The following is a 23,488-nucleotide window of genomic DNA, read 5'->3' as shown; positions in this document are numbered from 1 at the left end:
AGTCTCCATCACGTCTCTAGTGATCAAACCATATCACCAGGCTGTGAATATATAAACCAGCCTCAAGTCTTCATGTGAACTACTTCACATATACAAAGTACACAATTTGTGGCACTATCACAGTATGGGTGTTAATAGACAGTAGGAATTAAATTAGTTCAAATTCAGTATTTTAGGTTGCTGCATATTCAGGTAATTTCCCAGTACGGTACATGATTATTTTTCAATATATTGTATTATTAAACTTGTTTATGCCTTTTGTTAACCAAAACACATTTTGGAATCTGAATATTGCTTTTATTTAAATACATTAAAATTTGCAATGTAACAAAACTATTGGCATATGAAATTCAAACACCATTTAAATGAACAAAACATGGCTCACTTCATTTTTCTGTGACTAGTGTCAGGAACACCAGGGCTATTTTTTTTTTCTTTCTTTCTGCGCCACATCGTTTACCCCCAATTTACACTGTTCACAGACTATCTTACAATAAGAGTGCTGAATAAAAATGAGGTAAGAAAGTGGTTTGAAAATTACAGATCATGCAGAACATGCTTTAACAGCAACAAAAGATTTTGTGAAAGAGGAAGTAACAAAAAAAAAAAAGAAAAGAAAAATACATGTGCATTTAACAAATATCCATTTACACAGCTTTGCATCTTTGGTTACAAAGTAGGATGAATGATTTCACAGCTTCTCCCCCATGGCCCCCTCAGGAAAAACAAAGGAGAAAATAAACAAGGTACGGAGGGGGGGTATGGCAATACTAATTCACTTTGAGATAAACTACAGACAGGATTGATTCTTCAAATGTCTTGTGCAGGCTCACGATAAGATTTGATGTGATCGGGTGAACAGTCACCCATCAAAGGGCCATAATACTTTATACTAAACAAAAATGTACACTCTGTATCTGGACTTGCGCTCTGAACTGGCGATTGCGAGCGTGAATCGTGAGTTTTAGTGTTGAAACGGTATGTCAGAATTAGTTTTGCCTACATTTTGACTACAATAAAGCATTGCCCCTGCGATATGTGGCCAATCTGTCGAAACACTGTAAAAGAAGAGAGAAACAGGTCGATGGGCTACTGTTAAACAGGTCTCACGAAATTGTTCATTTGTGAAAATAGCAGCCCTGTAATAAATAAAACACTTAACAGTAGGACTCAAAAGACCGATGCAAGAGTTGGACTTGATGTGAAAGTAACGGCAGCAGTGTGGCGCTCCAAGATGAAAGAAAAGAAAGAAGAAAAACACAAACTCTCTCCCACTTCTTACTTTACAACATGGAACAACAAGGCTAAAAATAACTCTTTACCTACCCAATTGTCTCATTTAAAAAAATAATCACTCTTTTTTTGACAATCACTCCCATATGTCCCTCACGTGAGGTGTGTACGCCTCACGCCTCCACCTTTCCGCGCCCCTCGGATTGAGCGGGTTTCAGGTCCGGTCGAAGGGCGTCTCACTCGCGACCCGGTCCAAGACGGGACGTCCTCTCTATAGGCTGGAATCAGTGGGTGAGCACAAGATGGAAAACAAACGCCCCACAACCTTCCCCCGAAACTCGGTCTCTACACACACTTTCTCTTTCCAAGTCTCTCCGTCTCTCTCTCTCTCTCTCTCTCTCGATGATTGCATTAACACTAGAAAGGCCCACAGTACAGATGCATACATATTCCAACACCAAATTCACACTTGCTTCCTAACTCGCACGCAGAGACACGCACGCAGACACGCGCACACACACACACACATACTGTACTTTGTGGTCAAGCTGGTGGCTAAGAAGACAAAGTTTTTTCTTTTTCTTCATTTTATTTTCACATACACTAACTGTAAGAAGCTGTAGAGAAGATGCTCTTTATTTTCTGCCCCAATGCGAAGCAGGGCAGATGCACTTCAAGCAGAGGTGACGTTGGGTTGCAGTTGTTGCTGTTGTTGTTGCTGTTGTTGTTGTTGTTGGCCTGGGTCGAGCTGGGGCTGAGTCTGGAGCTGGAGCTGGGGGTGGGGGTGGGACTGTGGCTGCGTATTCGTCTGAACTTGAAGCTGAGGCTGCGCCTGTTGCTGAGGATGGCTGAGTCCTTGCTGGGGAGGCGTGGCGCCGGAGCTTGCGGGCGACTGGGAGGGCAGCTGGGACAGCTGCTCGCTGTTGGCCAGAGATTTCAACACGGCATTCTCCCTCTCCAGCAACGAGTTCCTCTCAAACAGCTCCTTGATCTGCTCCTTTAAGACCTCCACCTCCTCGCGCACTGCGTACATCAGATGGCTTTTCACGAGGTCCTGGGGGAGGACAAGAACGACGGCGTGAAACGTGTGATTTGGTTCAACAACATGTAGGACCTAACCAAGACAGACCAGTCGCACAGAGGAGGATCTGTCATGTCCTAACATGCAGCGGGGCATTAGAGGGAAGCTCAGGGCTAAAGCTGTTCATGAGTTCATTCTCGCCGTGTTATTCACTGTGTGTCTATTGTGCAAAGACAAAGCACATAAAGACCCTGAGACATGAATATGAGTCAAGACAGACATGGCAGCTAAACGCTTTTATTCTAAGAATAGAAAAAAAGCCAGAGGACTTAACTACAGCAATCACTTACTTCATATATTATATAAATGAAAAAGAAAGACACATATTTACTCAAAGAAAAGTTTGATTATTGGTCAATTGATTACTTACCATAGCCTGTTCAATTTTATTATCAATGGCAACAACATTGGTTCCAGAGGCACTGTGGGAGAAAAAAAAAGAGAAATCCAGTCAGAATTTATAGTATAGTTATGAGGATGCAAAAGGTCCTGTGGGGGGAAAAATTTGCTGGGAAAAGTTTCAGTTTTTTCATGGTGAAAGCAGAGAAGACATAGACATGAACAACTATCTAAATGAGTGAAACATAAACAGCCAAATGAGACATTAGTGCTCAATTCATCACACCACTGCAGCTCCGCTCACCACAGGAATCTAGGACAGATCATAAAAAATAAAAACAAACTGTCACCACTCATGGCTATAACATTATGTACATTATAACTCCAATCTAGGTCAGGTCACTGGAGTTCACAGGCGGAAGGCGAGACGCTGAGCCAAGGGCAACACGACAGGTCCGAGTAAGTGCAAACGATTTTGCCACATCCAACCCAGGGGTCAATATCGACACACTCCTCGACTATCGGCGACTACGCGCCGTTACCTGCGGCGGTTGCGGAAGGGGATCAGCGGGCTCGCGTGCCGGGTCGGGTCCCCGGGGCAGCGCGGTGGTTTGAAGGAGAACGTGCACGGCATGGCGCTGACTGCTGCTGGGGCCACATCGGTGCCGGCGGAAAAGAAGGGCCACCAGAGCGCACGGGGGAGGCTTTAATGCAGCCACGGAGACCACTTTTAGAAAAAGTGAAACGTGAACCGAAGGGGGGGCAAGTCAGCTGGCATGAGGCAGAGAGAGAGGGACATCTGACATGGTATCAGGCTCCGCCCACCTGGGTAACTGTAGCAACTGTACTATACTACAGCTGCAGGGGTATGGAGGCCCATTGGTGCCAAATAACTCATTTTAATACAGTTAATTAATCCATTCATAAATGAGCAAATAGGGGGCCGTTCCATATCATGTATTTAAATGAAGTTTGATAGTATAACATAAGTTAAGGGGGAAAAAAACATTTGATTAAAGTGTTCAATGTTATCGAAAAGGGAGGGTGCCAAAAAATGTATTTAATACAGTTAATGAATCCATTTGAGCAAGTAGGTGGCCGTTCCATCAAATATATTTAAATAAAGTTTGATTGTATAAATTAAGAAGATAAAACATTTCATTAAATTAATCTTAAAATTTGTCTCTACAATGATATCAAGGAGGGATGTTAACATATTACCTAATTATTATTCAACTTTTTCAAAATTATTTTTCTCAATCATAGTTGTGATAGATCAAACCGGAGGCATTGAATGACGTAAGTTCCAACAATAAGACCAACAGTCTATAGCCAATAATACATGGTGCTAATGCTTAGCCTGTGTTGTGGACCATGGCCCCCATATTCTTTTGGCACTTTAGTTTCTAAAATATTAATTAGCACATAGAACTTAACATGACAAACAACCGAGGCGAACGGGAAGGACATTGGTTTTGTGGGAATATGTTCAGAAACCAAAATATTGGACCAATTTCCCATTTTGAACTGCTGGCAGCTCTGGGGTCAAAGTCGGGGGACCACCAAAGGAACAGGAAGTAAATACTCTTGGAGCCATGAGTGAATGTGGAGACGTTTCACTGGATTATTAGAAACGCTAACCTGTGGATTCATCCACTGGAGACCTAAAATAGCTGGGCTATAATTTAATGGCAATTTATCCAATAGTTCAAAAGGCAATTCGCACAAAACCTCATGGTGGTGCAACATGAAGAGTCAACGAATCACCAAAGCCGATAGGATGGAAAACAATCACCTTGTTTATAGACATTCAGATCACCAGGTGGTAGAGAATAGGTGAACTATAGACCCCTCCCCCTGAGGACAAAACGTTCTATTCCTCCACACCATCAAATTTGTGTGAGGCCAGCGGAAGGACTCCGATGATTTGTATCAGGCCGCACCAGGAAAGGAATGTTCCCCATACCTCCGCCGCTTAGAAACACTGTCACTCACCTGCACATCCTACATCCCTGCCTCTGATCTCCGTCAGATATGACTGTGTCTGACGTGGGCTACATGCGAGTTCATCAGTCAGTGAACAAGGCGGACGGGGTGTTGATAAGATAGTGGTGTCACTCAGGCTAGACAGCCACACACACACACACACACACACACACACACACACACACACACACACACACACACACACACACACACACACACACACACACACACACACACACACACACACACACACACACACACACACACACACACACACACACACACACACACACACACACACACACACACACACACACACACACACACAAAATTCGACAGAGACATGGCGAACAAGAATGTACATTTCAGCCGGCAGGACTCCCTCATTAGCTTCTCTTTCTCTCCCTCGGGGACCACATTATGTGAACCCCCCCCCACACACACAAGTGGTTACATAACTCAAAAAAAAAAAAAAAAAAACCCACAGCATCAACCTCGACTTCACCCAGAACCAAATGTGTTTAATTTAGACGAGGCGTCACATACATGGCGCTCCCATAGTTCTCCTCCCTAACTGGAGTTTTCAACATGCCTGTGCCCAGAGGATTCTCTCACTCCATTAACTACAGACACTGAATGGAGTCTATAGGCTACACCCTTGTTGCTCCACCAGTGGCTTCAGACAACACATGCGTCGACTAACAGAATCTCAACACTTTGTGCACACTATTTCATGCATGAACCGTAGCTTGAGTACATGCCTGTTGTTAATCTGTTATGACCCAGTATTCGCCCACTTGAATCGGATTATGAGGCCAATTCAAAGATTTCAGAACTTTTTTCTCATAATGTAAGCCGTTTTCAGACATGAACTGTGAAGAGTGTCCTGAAATCTGCGTCCGGACAAAGCTTTTCTTTTGCATTTCTCGTATGATGAATGTAGCAGGAGAACGTCCCGAGTCAGACGCATTCACAGCGAAGTGAGCAAGTGGGGAACATTCTGGGGCGTCTGGGTGTCAGGAGGCAGGACATGGTGATAATTCCACTGAGTTTTTGTTTGCAGTCGACAACACTCCCGTTTGCTCGCTTTGAATTTTCCCAGAGATTTCCCTGCTGTATTTTCACCTGGGCTCACTCGGATATTTTCCGAAATTTCACCAGGAGGTCTGGCAGGAAAAGTGTCCGGAAAATGTTGCGTTTTTAATATACAACCCCTTTTGGAAAAACTCATAATATTATCTGGACTTCAGGGTCTGAAAGCAGCACTAGTAAAATAGAGAGTGGTAGATTTACAATGACCTGCATATGACAGATCCAACCATCAAAAGATGCATCTTTCACCTCGTTTTCAGGAACATAAATTACCTGATTTCTTTGGGAGCAGCAACCATTTAGAAAAGAGAGGAATTAGAAGACTAATCAATCACAAGAGATGGCAGATGGGAAAAAAACAGTTGGTAAGTTGCTGAAAGCTTACAATATAGCTTTTAATTTTAATCATTTTGTCGAATGCATCTCAACATATTTGTTCACACTAAAAGAAAACAAAAGGACATCAGCATATCTTCACATCTTGAAAGCTGGAACCAGGAATTGGCTAAAAGAAGAAAAAAAACCTGTTGCATATCAATTTTTGTTCCGGCTCCATTGTCATTTAACATTGAATACAATACTGTGTTGAGGTTACTTCAGTCCTAATGACTGTATGAATTGCTTCATTATTGTGATGCATTTCGTTCCTCCAGCTGGTTTCGGTGAAGGCAACAATGCAACGAGAAGAAACAAGTGAATAACAGCAGCGGAACACTTAAGAAGTGTAGTGTCAGTGTCGGGACATGTGACAGAGCAGAGGGGTTGTAACTATGGAGACTGGAAAACATCAATAACACAATAATGCTTCTCTAAGAGTGTCTGAGAAAAGTTGTTTTTTTTTTTACAATGCCCAGAGCCTCAGATGATAAACTGTTCTGTATCCTGCAGTCAAAGTGGGTGTAAAGGTGATGGTGTGAGGTCACGATGTGTTGGGCAGCTCTAGGTACAGTGAAGCAAGCAGGAACAACAATCAAGTCAAAGCCATATTAGGACACCATCTGGTGTTGCGAGCCCAACTTCCAGTAACAACTGGCACCGGTCGGGGGGGGGGGGGGGGGGGGGGGGGGGGGGGGTTGGAGACCGCGGTATGAATGAGTAGTGTTTTGGAGCTCAACACAGTGAGTGTGCAGGACTCCTGGCTCTTGTTTGAGCCTCGAGATCTCGAGTCCAAGTCAAGAGTTTGTTATGTAGAATAGCAGCTGACTTCAAAAATGAAATATGCATGGTAAAGCCGCCGTCGCCGCCTCTGTTTTACCAGCGCTAGAAAGCAAACACTACAGCTGTAGTGATGCAAGGGAGGTCAAGACCTGCGGGCCTGAGGGCTGGGCTGAGATAAAAAAGCATGCTAATGAGGGTTTGAACTGACTTTGCCACTGATTATGCAACAAACGCCTATGTAAACTTCACCTTGTACATTTACAGGACTGACGTTTATAAGCTGGGGGTGGAGTTAGTCGTCCCCCTGTATAGTTTTAGCTGTAAAATAGGAATGTCAATAAAAAGTCCATTAGAGGCAGAAAGGTTCGAGAGCATGGGCAATGGTGAGTAACTCATCGGAGCGTTGAATAGCTGTCATTCCTTGCCTCTGGGAGAACTGCTGTCGTGTTCAACGGCAGCAGGTTCTCCTCAGCTGCACAAAGCTACGTCTATTTCATTCAACCTGAGACATGATGAAACGAGCTCAGGGATTAACAGGGAAAGCCTGATCATATGCCCAAGGACAACAGGTGTACAAGTCAGTCCGACAGAGACACCTGTGAAGCAATAGCTGTCATTTTCAAATGTTAACTCTGCTCTTTATGATTTATCTAGACCCGGTCTTTCCATGGGGGCATGTGGCTCCGCACAGTAAAATCAACATCACGAGGCACAACGCAGCATTGTCTTCTTCACTCAGATGAACATTCATCTACTGCCACTTAATCCACGACCTGACAACTTCCACTGTCAATGTCACCATGCACAGCTGAGCATGCAGAAAGGCACGGGCAGTCGGCCAGCAGGGAATAAAACAAGGAAGCACTAAAATTACAGCCGATTAAGATTATGAGGAAGTATTCTTATATATAATTAACTGAGACGGTCTAAATTGTTTTGACAGACACGAACAAGATATAAGAATGAATGCTGAGTGTTTTTCTGTCATTGAGCTACATACATTGATAGTCTACATTGTGACCAGTGTGCACTGGAAACAAAGGTAACTGTCGATCTGCAGATCAGTTTCTGTAGCGTTGTGCTGAAATGTTGGGATATACACTCATTTGCTTTTTTTGCCAAAAGTTAGACGAGAGGATGGACGACCTCTCGTTTCTGCACACTACATATGAAGCTAACGCCAGTTGTGGGCTAACTTGGCTTAGCATAAAGACTGGAAAACGGTGGAAACTGCTAGCGTGGCTCTCTCTAGGGATATATAAATACACATACCAGTATCTCTAAAGCTCACTAATTGGTGCAAAAATCTACAATTCAGCATGTTCTGTATTAAGCACTGAACTGTTTATGGCTGGATGTAGTAACTGCCTGGAGTCTCCGTTGGTTGCACATTAAAAAAAATTATGAACATGAAATTCAACTCCGATGTTTGTAGAACTGTAAAACTTCGGTGCTTGGGCCGGTGAATAAAAGCGCACACTTGTACATCTCGTTAAAGTTCTAAACTTTTGTTGAATTGACCTCCAAAGTTTTCTTTCTAGAATAGTTTTCTTTTTGAGGAAAAAACATTAAGCTGAGATTGATGAGGCGGAAAGAAGAAGAAAAATGAGACAGAAGAGAATAACATACTAGAAAAGCTCTTCTGCCAGGAACATGTTGCCAAGTGAGCGACGCAGATGCCAAAATGGGGGACTTTTATTTTGACAATGCAGTTCCCTGCAATGCATCTGGCATAGATCTACTTCGGAGCAGTTAGCGAGCCTTAAAATTCATATTACAAAAAGCTTAATGTCAAATGAGTTAGGGAGGTTTACATTTCCTTGTCGACAGACAGGAGTATATTAAATGTAGGTTTTCTTCACATACACACGTCATTTTTTCTAAACATTGCAGTCAAGGTTTTATTACACAGCTGACTGGCTGTCATCAACAACTTAATTTCCATGTTGGACTTTATAAACAACCATCAGTAAATGGTCTGCAAGACAGATATAGTCACCATCTTCTTTTGCCACAATGTCACTTTCTCTGGCTTAATCCGGTTGCCTCACACAAGATCTGAAATAAACCTGAATAAAATAGACGTATTAAAAGGGTCAATACCTAAGGTCATCGTCAATATCTGCCAAACACAATATTAAACAAAGCCCTGGTTATATTTGCTTCCATGGAAACAAAAGCAGCCCTTGGCAGAACAGTGAATCCAGGACAGCAACACACGGGAAAAAAAGGGAAAAGAAAAAAAAGAGGTGAAGCATGGGGCTCATATCAGCACTACTACTGGTACTGGAGTGGAACTGGAGCCAGCAAAACATTGAGATAAAAATAACTCAGATATTGTACCTTGAAAGACAGCTCAGGTTAGAAAATGACATCACAGTGTTCATACACCTGTGAACTGCTGCTGGAGCAGCAAATGGACACATTATTGTGTGCGTGTAGTTCTCGTTGGCTGGTGATGGTGTGTCAGCTGTATATTTCTCTAAAAACAGTTTCATATCCTGTCACTCACATTTTGTTTCTTGTGCTTCCCTTTTCATTTTTGTGAAATGCGTTATAAATATGTTCCGTGTTTTTGAAGGCGTCATTATGCAGCGACAGGGTGAGAGATTGTGTGTCACAAACTTGTCCACACACCACATCAGTGTGATGATCGCACACGACAACTTTCAAATGAAACTGCACAAAAGTAAACTCAGAAACTCGATGGTTTCGGGCTGTGACAAAATGATGACCACAAGAGTCTGTTCAAAATGCTTACTGGGCTGCGGAGCCACTTCCTGCTTCAGCTGTGGTCGTGCCATTCGTACCTTGACTTTTAGGTTCTACTGTGCACAGAGCGGTGAGGATGGGAATTTTGTTCATGTTCTCTGTTAGCAATTCCAAATAACTTAAATGAGATCATTAAGTAAAGAGTCGAAACCTTAAGTCAATGAGTGAATTAGTTGATCCAATTAGTTGTCTCTGGTTCTGATTGATAAGGACCTTTTCAGGCATTCAAAATATTTGATAATATATCAGTAATATAGCGTTAGTATTTTTTATTTACATATACACCAACTGGGAAATTTAGGCTATTTATCTCGGTGACGGCAAAGTCATTCTCTTTTTCTTTTGCTGATTATCTAGAAATTAATGAAAAATGTTTAAACCAACATATTATCGGCTAAATAACAATTAGCTAACGTCAGTCGATGTGTCTGCCTGAGCAACCAGCTCAGTTTTATAATCACTGCAAACCGAAAAATCTTTGGGTTTTGGAGTATTGGTCCAACAAAACAAAACATTCAAAACTGTCCCCATGGACAGAGTGGACAATTTTCAATTTTACAGACTAAATGATTTATCGACCCCCCCACGAGGAACTACAAGACACAGTGAGCTTGCTGCAAGACAACTGTTAGCTGCAGCCGTTATTGGGATCAATTTGTTTACAATTTGTTTTACTTTCTCCAATTGCTTGTTTTGTCTCTGCAGCAATTACACTGGATCGCATGACGTCAGAGAAAGAGGCCCCCAAAAAAATGGAAATAACACCCAAGGCTGTAAACAAACCAGAAGTTTGAAGTGGCACAGGCGAAATACAGTAACAGAAAGTGCGTGTCAAAGAAAACACCCGAGAGAGAAGTTGAGAGAAAACAGGAGAAGGAGAGGGAGAGTGAGATATGGCTGGGAAGTCGATTGGCCAATCCTGTGCTTGCTGCCAGGCTTTGTTTCCATTCTCAATCCATGCACGTGTAGAAAGCGAAGCTCACTGCTACTGAACACAGCACACGTTATTACACTCTTGCAGGCCTGTCCAGTCCATTCCAGTATAGTACGGTACCTATCACTGTGAGCCTTTGAGTCTCTTAATCTCCTGCCAGACTGGAAGGCCTGGTAGAAAGCCTTGGAGGGGTTCCTGTGTCACGTTCAGGAAAAAAAGGGAGAAACGACAAGAGATAGGGGAGAATTGAAACAGCGAAAGCAGACTCAAGTTATGATTCCTAGAAATATTCCCATACGTAACTTCACTCCACCTCAGAAAAACATGTTGGGGACATTCAAAAAAGCACAGAGCAAAGAGGGAGTGTGGACCGAATCACAGGAATGTGTTCAAAGGTGGGGACAGCTTCATAAACTTTAAAGGCCTCCCCTCGGGACATTCACCTACAGTAATGCTGGCATCCACCCATGTTTATGTTGTTTTCACAATACAGTCTGGAACGAAGAGAAAACTTGCTGACTATCAGGTGCATCTGCAAATCGCTCACGTCATGAAATGTAACATTACCTCCTATAGCCCTGGTGATAGGCTACAAGTACATTATGTTCCACGCCAAAGGGTGCATGTTGGGAAGGGGAGAGGAAACTCCAACGCGCGCGCACACACACACACACACACACACACACACACACACACACACACACACACACACACACACACACACACACACACACACACACACACACACACACACACACACACACACACACACACACACACACACACACACACACACACACACACACACACACACACACACACACACACACACACACACACACACACTTTATCTGTTCCCAGCTTGTGCCTTTTAAAACGTGGTGCTTCTGCTCTGTATTCATAGAAATGTAAACGCACACTGACATGAGCGTATGCACACGGAGGAGCGAGCCAACACAGGCCAAGTTGTTACACACACACACACACACACACACACACACACACACACACACACACACACACACACACACACACACACACACACACACACACACACACACACACACACACACACACACACACACACACACACACACACACACACACACACACACACACACACACACACACACAGAAAGAGAGAGAGTGCGAGCACAGGGGAATCAGGAGTTGATTTACAACATGTGTGTGCATGTTAGAGCAGCCAAAGCTCTTTTCCTTGAAATCTATGGCACAAACTCCCTTTGTCACATTACCTCATGACTAAACACTCTCACATACTCCCTCCCAAATGCCTCCTGCTTAATTTTACTTTGCGGGCAGCGGCGCAAGAAAAACCCTCTACACATGTGTGGCAAGCGCACACCCCTGCAGAAAACCTCTCGCTTTCACCGAGGCTAAAAACCCAGAGCCGTGTGCAAGCGAGCAACAGGGCTGAAATCGTCAAGGTCAGATGACTTGGAGTCGGGCAGTGGAAGAGGTAAGAACTGGAGGAGTCAACATTCCCTGTTTTCAAGTAGCAAACACTCGGCTCTCAAAGGCTCTCTTTGTAACTCCAAAATGTAACATGTCAATATTCTACTATGAAAGCGCCTCTTTGTAAACCAACCAGTCAGTGCGTTCAGCATTGGAGCCGTTTCCCCCATAAACCCCTGAGTATGGAGTGTGAGGCACACACAGAGAGAGGGAACACATTACACACACACAGGAGGAAAAGTCCTGTTTCTTTCTCTAAACCACCCTCTCAAAGCACATAAGCTAGCCCGACTCAAAAACCTGCACATGCTCAGGCTTAGGCTGCCCGACACTGCCCCGAAGCAAAATTGTGACCTTGCAGCAGACGAAAATAACCTTTTGGTGGTTATCACACATCTAGCTGTCGCATGACACATGGCTCTTCCCCTCAGCGTGCCTGTGCAGTAAAAACAGCTGTCGCCTGAAAAGTTCAAAAAGTTATTTCCTTTACGATAACCGCGCAAACTCATCAAGCACATCAAAACCCACGGTAGCCTTAAGTGATGAAGAGTGGGAGCGAGAGGAAAGTACCCAGGCATCAAAAAGTGGACTTTTAGCTGTGTTGTGGTGTCGAGAATATGTGGTACATAGGCTCCACTGGAGGTCCCACCAAAGCTGACAAATCATGTGTTTACCACATGAATTGCAATTGGTCGACTTGATTTGGGGTTTTCTCCTATTTTTCCAGTGAATGGCAGTGAGCTTGCCAAGCCATAACCTGCGCAAACGCTCTTGTTCTACTCTGATTTAATGTGATGGGGCTAGTGATACAGGAAAGAGGATTAACTTGTAGATGGACAGGAAGGGTGTAGCTGGGCGTCACTTGAACACGACAGCGACGTTGGAGCACAACGCCAGAAGTAATCTTCGTCCACACAAACAAACCTGAAAAGCACATCACATGACCATTCACGTAAACCGGGTACGCGCGTGCTGGTGTAAACAGGAAGCAGACTGTCTACAAGCAGTTGGTTGCAGAGAATACTACGAACGAGGAACAGCAAAGGCAAAGAGTAAGAGTTGGAAGTAAGTTTTCACACCTGCGTCTTTGGTCCAGACCTTCAGACTTTCTAGTGTAGTCCAAACCCAAATAATAGGTGGTGATGCTGGTAGTAAACCACAATGATATGACAGTTGCAACGAAAATTACCGGTTCATTCATTTCCTATATTCAAACAGAAAGACTACTACCCGTTGAACTGACAACACACCAGCGTCAGACACAGGCCTGTGATACGAACCTTGGTTCAGACTTTTCAGGTGGGAAAACGTCCTTAGCAACACTGCATTCATTGACTGTATCAGCGTTTACAAATGTCTGCTTTTGCCTGTCCGGAATTTTCAAACTGAAATGGGGCCTCTAATGTTTCCAAAATTCTCAGATTTATTGGCTTGATTCCGTAGCAGTGTGTTACAAAAGGTAACGCGTTTTTAAAACTAAAACATACTAAAGTGTAATGATGAAGCCTAAAAGAGTGTTGATAACTCTCACTGCAGCTGCTTGTGAGGCTTCAGGTTCTCAGCACCATCCATCCATCTGCCACAGAGCAGAAGTAGGTCAAAACTATTTAGATTTCAGCTGCCGATGGGAGTTTCTTTCAGCAGGTTGTAGGTTGCAGGCCGGGGAGATGGAGGACAGGGAGCACCCACAGCGACTGCATGATTACAGCGTGGCCACTGGAGAGGATTAGCATATTATTTGTGCCGGAGAACCAAGGATCTTTACCCCCATGACGACTGCAGGAACCTAGTACAACTTTACGGTCCTGGGCCGTAGCTCTCCAAAAAGTTCTCAAATTCCTTGAGAGGAGGGATCCTTTCAAGGAATTTATGAGGTACTTCCAAGAACCACCAAGGTTTAAACGGTCTAACACAAGCTGCTGTTTTGTGTACAAAATGCTTTCAGGCTACAAGTAATCACCGTTTATTTGATCAAAATACTAAGACGAGAGATTCTTTTTTTAACTGAAACAAAAGTTAGACAGTTATTCTATAGTCAGCTTCTCCAAACTAAAAAAGTAAAGATAATGTGAGAAACTGGGGAAGCAAGACAGGAGCTGAGAGAAACTACAGTGAAACTTGAACTTCATTCACCAAATTCCTTCATTACCATAATGCATATAAGGGGAATACTGCTGCATATCGTGTTATTTGAACTGCATCGAGTGTCCGTTGGATCTGAAGACTACAAGTCTGAAAATGAAGGAAAAATGTGGGGGTGTGGAGTTAGAAAGAAGTGAGCTTACCAGACCTCTACAGTCTGGTCGCTCCTCATCTCTTCTTGAAGAGGCTCCAGGCTACTTCAGCTGCTACTAGCATAATACACTTGCATCTCCAGCCAACCTGTTTAATGTACAGTTGCATTATGGGTACTGCGGTACTGCCAGGTTTTGGAAAGGAAGAAGAATGCGTGGATTGAAAAAAAGTTATCTCTGGCTCTGCTGCATTATTATGCCGTTCCTTTTTTTGTGTGATTTACTATCCATTGCGTGTCCAACAGTGTTAAAGTCAGCACAGGTCTGCCTATTTGGAGGTGAACATCTTGTACATTTTCACAACCCCATTTCTGCTCTGGATTCCTCCTTTGCGACGCAAAAATGTGATTGTATTACAGCTGCAAGTGATCAAGGAAGACAAGGACTTGTGTCGGCTCATCACAAGCAAAAAGATATGTCTTAAAACAAGCAGCTGCTTTCTATCCGTTCTCCTTATTTTTCCAATTTGCCTAAACTTTGCACTATTTGAACGAGCACGGAGAATTAGGACTTTTGGTCGCCTAGTTAAGTTTGTGTGATCATTTGGTCTAAGTTGCTACGTCTCCAAACACGCCCAAGAACCTTCATTGCTCAGTGGATTAATACAGAACACATTAATGTATACATTTACCTACGGGTTAAATAACTGATTAAATAATAGAAAGATACAAAGTTTAAAGCTTGAACAATTGCTGGTTACCAGCCAGCTGGTGGAAAGCCAAAAGTGCATAACAGCTGATAGGTCGCATAAGTGCCGCTTTCAAAAAAATCAAGATAACCAGGATATTCTCAGTTCCACTTATCTACAGCACAGCACATCCCCAGTTAAACGTGCCATTCAAGTCTTTGACTGGGTCTGTGATGTCCTTCTGCTCGTCAGAGCAATTGAGGGCCTCCATACCTGGAGTGGAGGTGATGACTGAAGCAGAGCCTACAGACAAACAGGCTGGTAACATCAGTCCAAACAGACAAAAAAATCTTTTATTTTTAAAATAGCTCTAGAGCTAAGTGGGCGCAGGGGTCACAGATGATGAATAAGTTGACTAGTGTACACAAAAACACATAGCATACACATGGAGTGGTTAAAGAGTTCAGGTCCGGAGCAGACGATTACTAATTATACCACTGCTATATTCAGTGCTCCTGCACAGACCCAAGATCTGCTGCAGTGAAGTATTACGGCGTTACTGGCAGCAGGCCAGGTCTAGAACTGTGATTGAGGACAAAGATGTCCGACAAAAAAAAAAGTGTATACTTCTCCCTCTGTGAGGCACTCTGGATAAAATGTGCCCATGAAATGTCATATGATAGGACCAAAGAGCCCCATTGCGGAAGCGGGGAGTGAGCTAGGGGATATTAAATGAATAGGCGGTAGCAGTGTGAGGGACCTGCTGAAAACAGGATATAGCAGTAAAGAAGAGGTCGCGGAGACCCTGTGGTACATATTGTCTCTGTGTCTCTCTCTCTCTCTCTCTCTCTCTCTCACACATACACCCACACAATCCCATCATGACTAAATACAAATAAACTGTTGATGTCTGTGTTGAGTTTGTCCTCAAGTATTGCACGACCATGACAATTTCCTCACAGAGTGCACCCACCCACTCATCCCCGACATGGATAGGTTTGCACACATACATAAGGACACGCTGAGTCAACCAATCCCGTTTTTAAAGACACTCCCCTCGTCCACCCACACAGAGACAGTCTCTCAATTCACAGAGGCAGTAACTGCCCCACTAAATCACAGACCTGGACTCCCCCCTCCTCCTCCTACCTCCTGAGGAGTAACAATTTTACGTAAGCTCCCGATATGTGGGGACAATAAACCATTCTATAACAGCATGACTTTGATTACACACAGACCATAGATGCGATGCATTTATGCAAACGAGCCAGCAAAATGGAAGCAACTGCTCTTGTGAGTGAAACAAGGACATTGGGACAATCCGCCAATGTTATTGTATGCCCACAGTTGCTGAAGCAATCTGGGAAACATTAAGCTGAGCAAATCATATTCCAAGTATAAGAACATCAAATTCAATCTGTAGTCTACATCTCCCCCCCCTGTAATTACTTGCAGAGAAAGCAAGGAGGGAACAAAGATACAAACATTTGGAACGACGTAACAAAACTTCTCCAGGTTGTGGAACCTGTGAAAAGTCTAAAAACCTTCTTAGTGGCTGCATGCATATGCATATACATATTATAGATAATAGCAACTGACGTTTTCCATTTGAGAAGAACATGGAAGTGTTTTTGTTGTGTGTGTGTGTGTGTGTGTGTGTGTGTGTGTGTGTGTGTGTGTGTGTGTGTGTGTGTGTGTGTGTCAGCAGGGGAAAAAATAAACACTGTAGTGGAAATGTAGAAATTAGGCAAGAGACCAAAAAAAGCTGGCTGTAGGGAAGGGTTGTGGGGGGTATCAAGCATAGCTAAGATGCCTGCAAGTCACTCTGCATCTTTCCTCCACCTCTTCCAAGCGCACCACGGTAAGCTGCTGCAAAGACATGTCTTTCAGCACTTCTTCTGTACACGAACAACTGCCATGCCTTGTCTGTCAGTCAGTCGGTGGGCTAGTGTGGGTACAAAGCACCGACTGCACTGATGCTTCAGCAGTGGTTCAGAAAAAGGAAAAACACTATCACACAGAAGCAGCCGATGACGCCAGTCAGCTTGGGGCGTGACCGACTTTATACTATATACATCCAAAGGGCCTAAACAAAATATACAGTGCGCATGACAAAAGAAAAGGGCCACAATGTGACGACTAGCACAGTTGGTCGACACACCCCGCTGTCACGTCTCTTATCGGCAGATTATGGGCACAGTGGAAAGACTACTGCTTAATGTCTGATAGTGCTTGGCTGTCGTAAGAGACCCCCAGCACTTATCAGCCTGGGAGCTGGGTCTTCTCACAGGCAATACATATATAGGTACAATGACAAACAACAGCCTGAAGTCAGGAGCACTGGCACAAACCTGAATATGGTTTAAATAAATAACACAACAAAAATAATTATTTTTGATTAATTTGTTAACAACTAAGTAATCTGAAGAGAGCTTTTATAGTAAATTGTGTTTACAGCACAAAGAGGAAAAGAGGCACTTTTTGGGAATAAAACAAGTTTTTGTCAGATTGAGGGGAGATATGTGGCAAAGATAGTGTGTGAGGTGAATAGGAAAAGTGCATGATGATCTAAAAAAAAACACCAGCATTTCATTTTTGTATCTAGTCTGTTGATTTGACCCACTTCATTTTTTCAGAGGGTATCATTATGCCAATGTCCATCAAGAAAAATTTGCTTTGAAATCTAGCCTGAAAATTATAAAATACAATTATACATTTCTGTACTTTCATGCTTACACTGCAAACAGGAACTGCTAATAACTAATACACGCACAAAAAACAGGGCTCAACTTGTTGCCCACAGCGTAACTCACTTAACCCATGGCAACAATAAACATTCTGTTTATATCCATGAAATAATTTGGTGAACATTAGTTTTTAAAATGTAGAGCATACGAGTAGTAATACAAGTGACAAAAATTCATTAGAACTGTTCAAGTTGTACGTGTGATGGGAGCTCAGTTGTCTGGGTTTTGTCACAATATCAGGCTATTCCACACTGACAAAAGTTGCATCTGACACAGGCGATGGATTTTGCAGAAAGAGTAAAAAAGCAGTGAGCTTCCCCTTAAGTGCACATTACAAACTGAAACACATGCAACTCCTGGTTGATAGATTGTCCAACAAGTGAAAAAGTGTTGCCAGTGTTCTGCAGTCTGCATATCGGGTTCTGCTCTACATTCTGCTTTATCTACAAGAGTGTAAATGGAAACCACAGAGATTTCCAGCACTGTATCGTTTCTGCTCATGAGAGCCATCGACTACGAGTGAGACTAAGAGCTGGAACTCTGGAATTGAGAGAAAGATTCATTTAGGAAAAGTAGTAACAGAGTGATACCAACATGTCTTAGGAGTCCCATGTATATATATCTGTGTAGTCATATTTTGATATTTACAGACAAAATAAAACAACAATCTGACGTATTTACTTAATTTCCTCCTTTTTTCAAGTCCAATTTTAATTCTTAAACCTTTACCATGCCGTCTGTGGGTTATGTGTATATTAGCACACTGTCTGATCAATGCAGAGGATCATTAAGTAACATACTAATCACAATATAAAGCTTATAAGCAGTTATTTCAGCCTCTGCTCTAAAATAAAAGACTTTCCAGGGGGCGCCTGATGGGGCAACAAGTGGAAACCATGATATCATACAAGCGGCAACACAAAATCAAACACTCTTCACCATGAGCAGGAACTAATTCTACGCACAGCAGCAACTAGCAACGCAACACGCAACACACACACACACACACACACACACACACACACACACACACACACACACACACACACACACACACACACACACACACACACACACACACACACACACACACACACACACACACACACACACACACACACACACACACACACGTAATCACAGTGTTACATAGGACAGAAGAGGAAGCCATAGGAGTTTTCATCAAGTGCTACACTCCACTCCACTTACTTCTCTGGCACCTAATGTGAAACAACAAATATTATATTTCCTTCCTGTGTGCCACATTTGCCTTCCTTCTACTCGACCCCCCTCTCAACTCTGTCAGTCTGAAAAGCTGAATGAGCAACGCCACAACAGTCTTCGCCTTAACTTTGGCTTTCTACGTTCTTGGGATCACAGCTCGCGGCCGAAACATGTCCACTGTAACTGGCCACTGTGCAGGCACTGCCTTACACTGACTGGTCAAATTGTGCGTATTGTGGATAATACATAAACAAATGCATGGTGACGATGCTGAACAGAGATGAGAAATATCGAATGTTTAACACTGAGATCTTGAATATTGTTACCTGTCCTCCTCCCCGTCCAGAGGTATGTGGATTCCAAACAGGCTGTTGACAGCTGGAGTGGTGAGCTGCAGGCCCTCGGGCATGAGGGACTTCCCGGAGACAACAAGAGACTGTGCGTTGACCAGACCCTCCGACTTCCTCCCACCACTACCACCCTCCAACTGTCCAAATCCAGCTGCTGGGAGGCCCTGCGCCCCCAGAGCCACGAGGGTCTTGCTGTGGGGTATCTGACCCAGAGGCAAACTGGAAGCGGTCACATTTGGCATGGCTGCACCGGAGGCACTGGGCACAGCAGCGGGCACACTGGAGCTCGCTGCGATGGCAGGCACATTTTGTACACCGGAGGATGTAGGATGGAGGCCGTGCGGTTGAGGCTGTCCAGCAGCTGCATACTGACTCACAGGCTGCTGCTGCTGTAGAGCGGGTCCACCAACCAGCACGGAGCCTGCGACACCTCCCATTCCTACAGGATGCTGCTGCAAGAGGCCCGTAGCTGGTGGTCCAGTTGGTACAGGTCCCCCTCCTGCTCCAGCCATATCTCCAACCTGACTTGGCAAAGTGGCCCCTCCTGGGGTTTGAGCAATGACCAACGCGGGTCCTTGGCCCCCAGGCTGCAAGCCTGTACAGATGCCGGACACTTGGAGGGACTGCTGGGTGGACAGCCCTGGCTGCATGGAAGCAGGCTGCTGCTGCTGCTGATAGTACTCTGTCTGGGTCTGCAACAATCCAGTAGGATTGGGGTGGCCCATTGGAAGAAGCTGCTGCTGCTGCTGCTGCTGCTGCTGCTGCTGCTGCTGCTGCTGCTGCTGCTGCTGCTGCTGGGGAGGGTAAGCGATGGCCTGGGCTGAGGGAGGCATGATGGGGGACTTCTGGATGTGGACACCAGCTTGAGGCAGGCCATTTAGTCCGACAGGCAGCACGCTCTGGGGAGCGGGAGGCTGCAGACACATCACTGTTGGCTGAGCCAGGACAGCTGTGGGCATGTTGCTGGAGAACGCACTCTGCGTGGCCGACCCGCCAATGGTCTGCTGTCGGGCGCTGAAGTTTTGCAGTTGGATTTGCTGCTGCTGCTGCTGCTGCTGCTGCTGCTGCTGCTGTGGCAGTGTCTCCACTGAATGCATGCGGGGTGAAGCGAGAGAAGCATCCGCCGCGGAGCCCAAGCCCTGACCTGAGTGTGTTGCCGGGGAAACCACAGAGACCCCCGTGAGCCCCAGCCCACTGTCTCTGTCCGCGGCAGGGTCCAATGTCGCACTGGCATGCCTGATGCTGTCCACAGTCCTAGAGCCATCAGAGTCCTTCTCGTAAAACTCCGTGCACGTCCACCTGCCTCTCCGGAAGGGTTCTCCAGTACCGTGGTCGAGTTTGATGACCCGGAAGCGGGACGTGCAGCCCACCGTGGAGGGGGCGGGCTGGGGCGTGTTGGCGGACACGCCGCCCGGCGCGGCGCCCGGCTGCTGCTGCTGCGCTGCCCCGGCCTGAGCGACGACGGGTAAACCAGGCGCGACGCCGATCGCCTGCGGCTGCTGGCCACCCGGAGCGGAGGCCGACACTCCCACTTTTCGGAACTCCCCCGCGGGACTGCTTGACAGCGCAGACAAGTGACCGGCTTGAGGTATGTGTGACGGGGCCACGACACCGGCCGCCTCCGGCTCTCCGACATTATTCAGCGCCTCTTCGGATGAACTTCTGTCGCACGCCGGCTCGTAGTCGGCCCGGGACATGTCGTACAACTCCGACGACACGTCCTCGGCCCGCGACTCGTCCGGGTCGTCCAGACTCTCCGTGTCGTCCGCGCCACCTATCGCCGCCACCTGGGCCTGAGTCACACTCGTGATCTGGAAACAGCTCTTCTTCTTGGCCGGCATCTTCGACATGTTGAGGGCCTGATTCAGAGTCCTGTACGGATGTGTGTATCCTCCGCGGGAAAGGGGGACGAGCTGGTCGCGGCTTCGACGGGCTTAGATCATGCTAGCGAGCACACTTGCATGTATTTCACTCAGCCCGGCTAACTGTAATCGAGATGAATCTGCGCCATCCCTCTTCCTCCCTCGGTCTCCAGGTTCGTTTCATGAGCTCATAACGCAACGCTGCACTCCGTGTCGTCTTGTCCAGCGATGCGGGTCCGGACACTGGCACCAGCCGCCCGTGCGGGGGGGGTTTGGGGGTCGAGTCAAGGGGGGGGGGGGGGGGCGAGGCGGAGGCTTCGGTCAGTCCGGACTGGCCTGCTAATATCCCGGCTGTGCAGTTGTCAGGCGGCCGCCGTCGCACAGTGTGCTGCCCAGCTGCGGGAGCTAGTTGAGGCTGAGGAGGGCCCGCAGCCCTCCACTCACCGAGCTAGCTAGCGAGTCAAGCCAACTGGCTGCTGCACACTCCCCCTACGTCGGAACAAGTCTGTGAGACATCTTCCTGAAAGCAGTCCTCCGTGGCCGCTCACTTCGCCCGCTCAGAGTCCCCCGGCGGCGCCGCTCACCGTGAAGCTCGTGGCGGCGGACGGAAGAATACGCCGTTAAATCTCAAGCTTGGCCACGAATGAGGATCCAAACAGCGCCAACAGTTACCTCCCTCACTCAGTCGCTCTTGACAAGATGGCTATGTTGAATGCAGCCGCGCTGCATCGTGGGTAGGCTGGGTGCGCAAGGGTGATTACGTGCGACACGTTTGAGAATCGCCCTTTCATGCTGCCTTCACGGCACCGTTGGATAAATGTAAATCACGGGTAAATCAGGATGAAAGTGACACAGTGAACGTTCTCTGAAAGTGTATGCAGTATTAGGTGCCGGCAACATATGGTTTTCATCTCACCACATTTTCTTAATGATAATTTTGTCTTGCTTAAAGTGCACAGTCAGATTAGCTTGTTATGTAGCGAAAAGAGCCACAGGCTTAATTGATTAGTCAGTTCTTTAATATAAGCTGAATATATATGTTATACTATAGTCTGAACAAAACTAGCAAAATGGAGATGTCACATTGGGAAATTGTCAAAAGTACTATCTGCTTGCTATTGTTTGACATTTCATAGATGAAACAATGAATCATGACTCAGCAGACATACTAATAATGGAAATAATTGTTCATTGCAACCATATCTATGGGGCTCCTGTTACCTTTGGCTTCCTCCTAGTCTCTTTTTGCTGCAGAACCCGATTTGTGTTGTAATTTAATTTGACTTAACACTTTAAATTTGGAATACACACCACAGAAGAAATTTAAAATATGAAGATCTTAAAACCTGTTATTTCTTTACAAGGACAATAAGATCAGCTAAGAGCAGAATGCACCTTAAGGAAGTCAGTATGTCAAGTATGTGCAGCCTGTGTAAATAACATGTCACAGGGAATATTCCATATTTCCATTAATTCTGTAGTTGAATATTATTTAGTTGACTATGATGTATTGCAATAATAGTGCTTCATTGCATATGCAGCAGGTGATGCAACTAGGTGCATTTTGTATGGGCTTTTTATTACACGTGAAAGTCAAAAGATTGGAAAAAAATACACAAAATATCTGCATACATTATAGATATATAATAAGTACAAATTATTTCATTAAAGTGCCACTTTCCGTTTTGAAAACTAACCCTAAAAGTGCCACTTTCCGTTTTGAAAACTAACCCTAAAAGTACCCACAGGTTTTAAGACATATGTCCAGTCATAGCTCTGCACCAGAAATTAACTGTTGGCCACATGAACAGTCACAAACCATAGATAATACTCCCCCTAGTGGTGAAGGGCTGTACCCTACACTTTGACAGGGTATCGTGATTCTTTTTCCTTTTTTTGTATTTTTGGATGAACTTTGAACTGTTAAGCATATAAATAAGCTTATGCCCCTTAATATTATAGTGTTGAGAAGAAACAGACAGCCACACAGTATTTGACTGAGCAACATGGTTAATCAGGACTAGTCTGCATGCTTATTAGAAATAACATTATGCACGTGATACATGGTTGCATCACCTCAAGTCATAATTCAATCACGTCATAGGCTGACTTTGACTAAACCTGCCTGACTGTCACTGACCGAGTTCTGCATGACATTGCTTATAGCCTCTGTTTCCTTTTTTGCGCTGTGCTTCAAATTTGCTCTATATGTCTAATCTTTATATTAGTCATATTGCAGGAAACATGTTGCATTGAGTTTTTATCGTGCTGTTATTTGAATTCAGTTTTGTGATGGAACTGCAGAGGTGTTA

General features: G+C 44.9%; 1 protein-coding gene across 2 annotated transcripts; it reads right to left on the bottom strand.

The window, feature by feature from the left end:
• Window positions 1–275: 275 nt before the first annotated feature.
• On the bottom strand, window positions 276–21,902 carry LOC118311691 (TSC22 domain family protein 2). 2 transcript variants are annotated; one of them, XM_035635727.2, is made up of 4 exons: window positions 19,291–21,902; window positions 10,716–10,790; window positions 2,685–2,736; window positions 276–2,287 (listed from the first exon to the last, which is right to left on the bottom strand). In XM_035635727.2, exons 1-4 carry the CDS (start codon window positions 21,162–21,164, stop codon window positions 1,907–1,909), a joined length of 2,382 nt encoding a protein of 793 aa, XP_035491620.2. In that variant the 5' UTR covers window positions 21,165–21,902; the 3' UTR covers window positions 276–1,906. The 2 variants fall into 2 exon arrangements, with proteins under 2 accessions (XP_035491620.2, XP_035491622.2); XM_035635729.2 differs by lacking the exon at window positions 10,716–10,790 and having other exon boundaries at window positions 19,291–21,901.
• Between the last annotated feature and the right edge of the window lie 1,586 nt (window positions 21,903–23,488).

The sequence above is a fragment of the Scophthalmus maximus genome, chromosome 5 (assembly GCF_022379125.1).
Source record: "Scophthalmus maximus strain ysfricsl-2021 chromosome 5, ASM2237912v1, whole genome shotgun sequence".
NCBI classification, from domain to species: Eukaryota; Metazoa; Chordata; class Actinopteri; order Pleuronectiformes; family Scophthalmidae; genus Scophthalmus; species Scophthalmus maximus.
Note: the sequence above shows the minus strand (reverse complement) of the source record. Positions and strands in the feature narration are given on the sequence as shown.

Bases quoted from the DNA above. Each gene is read 5' to 3' on its own strand.
- LOC118311691 (XM_035635727.2), bottom strand. From the start codon at position 21,164: ATGTCGAAGATGCCGGCCAAGAAGAAGAGCTGTTTCCAGATCACGAGT. The intron at 2,737-10,715 runs GTACCGTACTAT...TTTCTCCCACAG, and splicing joins TCAAAGGCTCACAGTGATAG to TGCCTCTGGAACCAATGTTG. The intron at 2,288-2,684 runs GTAAGTAATCAA...GTCCTCCCCCAG, and splicing joins ATAAAATTGAACAGGCTATG to GACCTCGTGAAAAGCCATCT.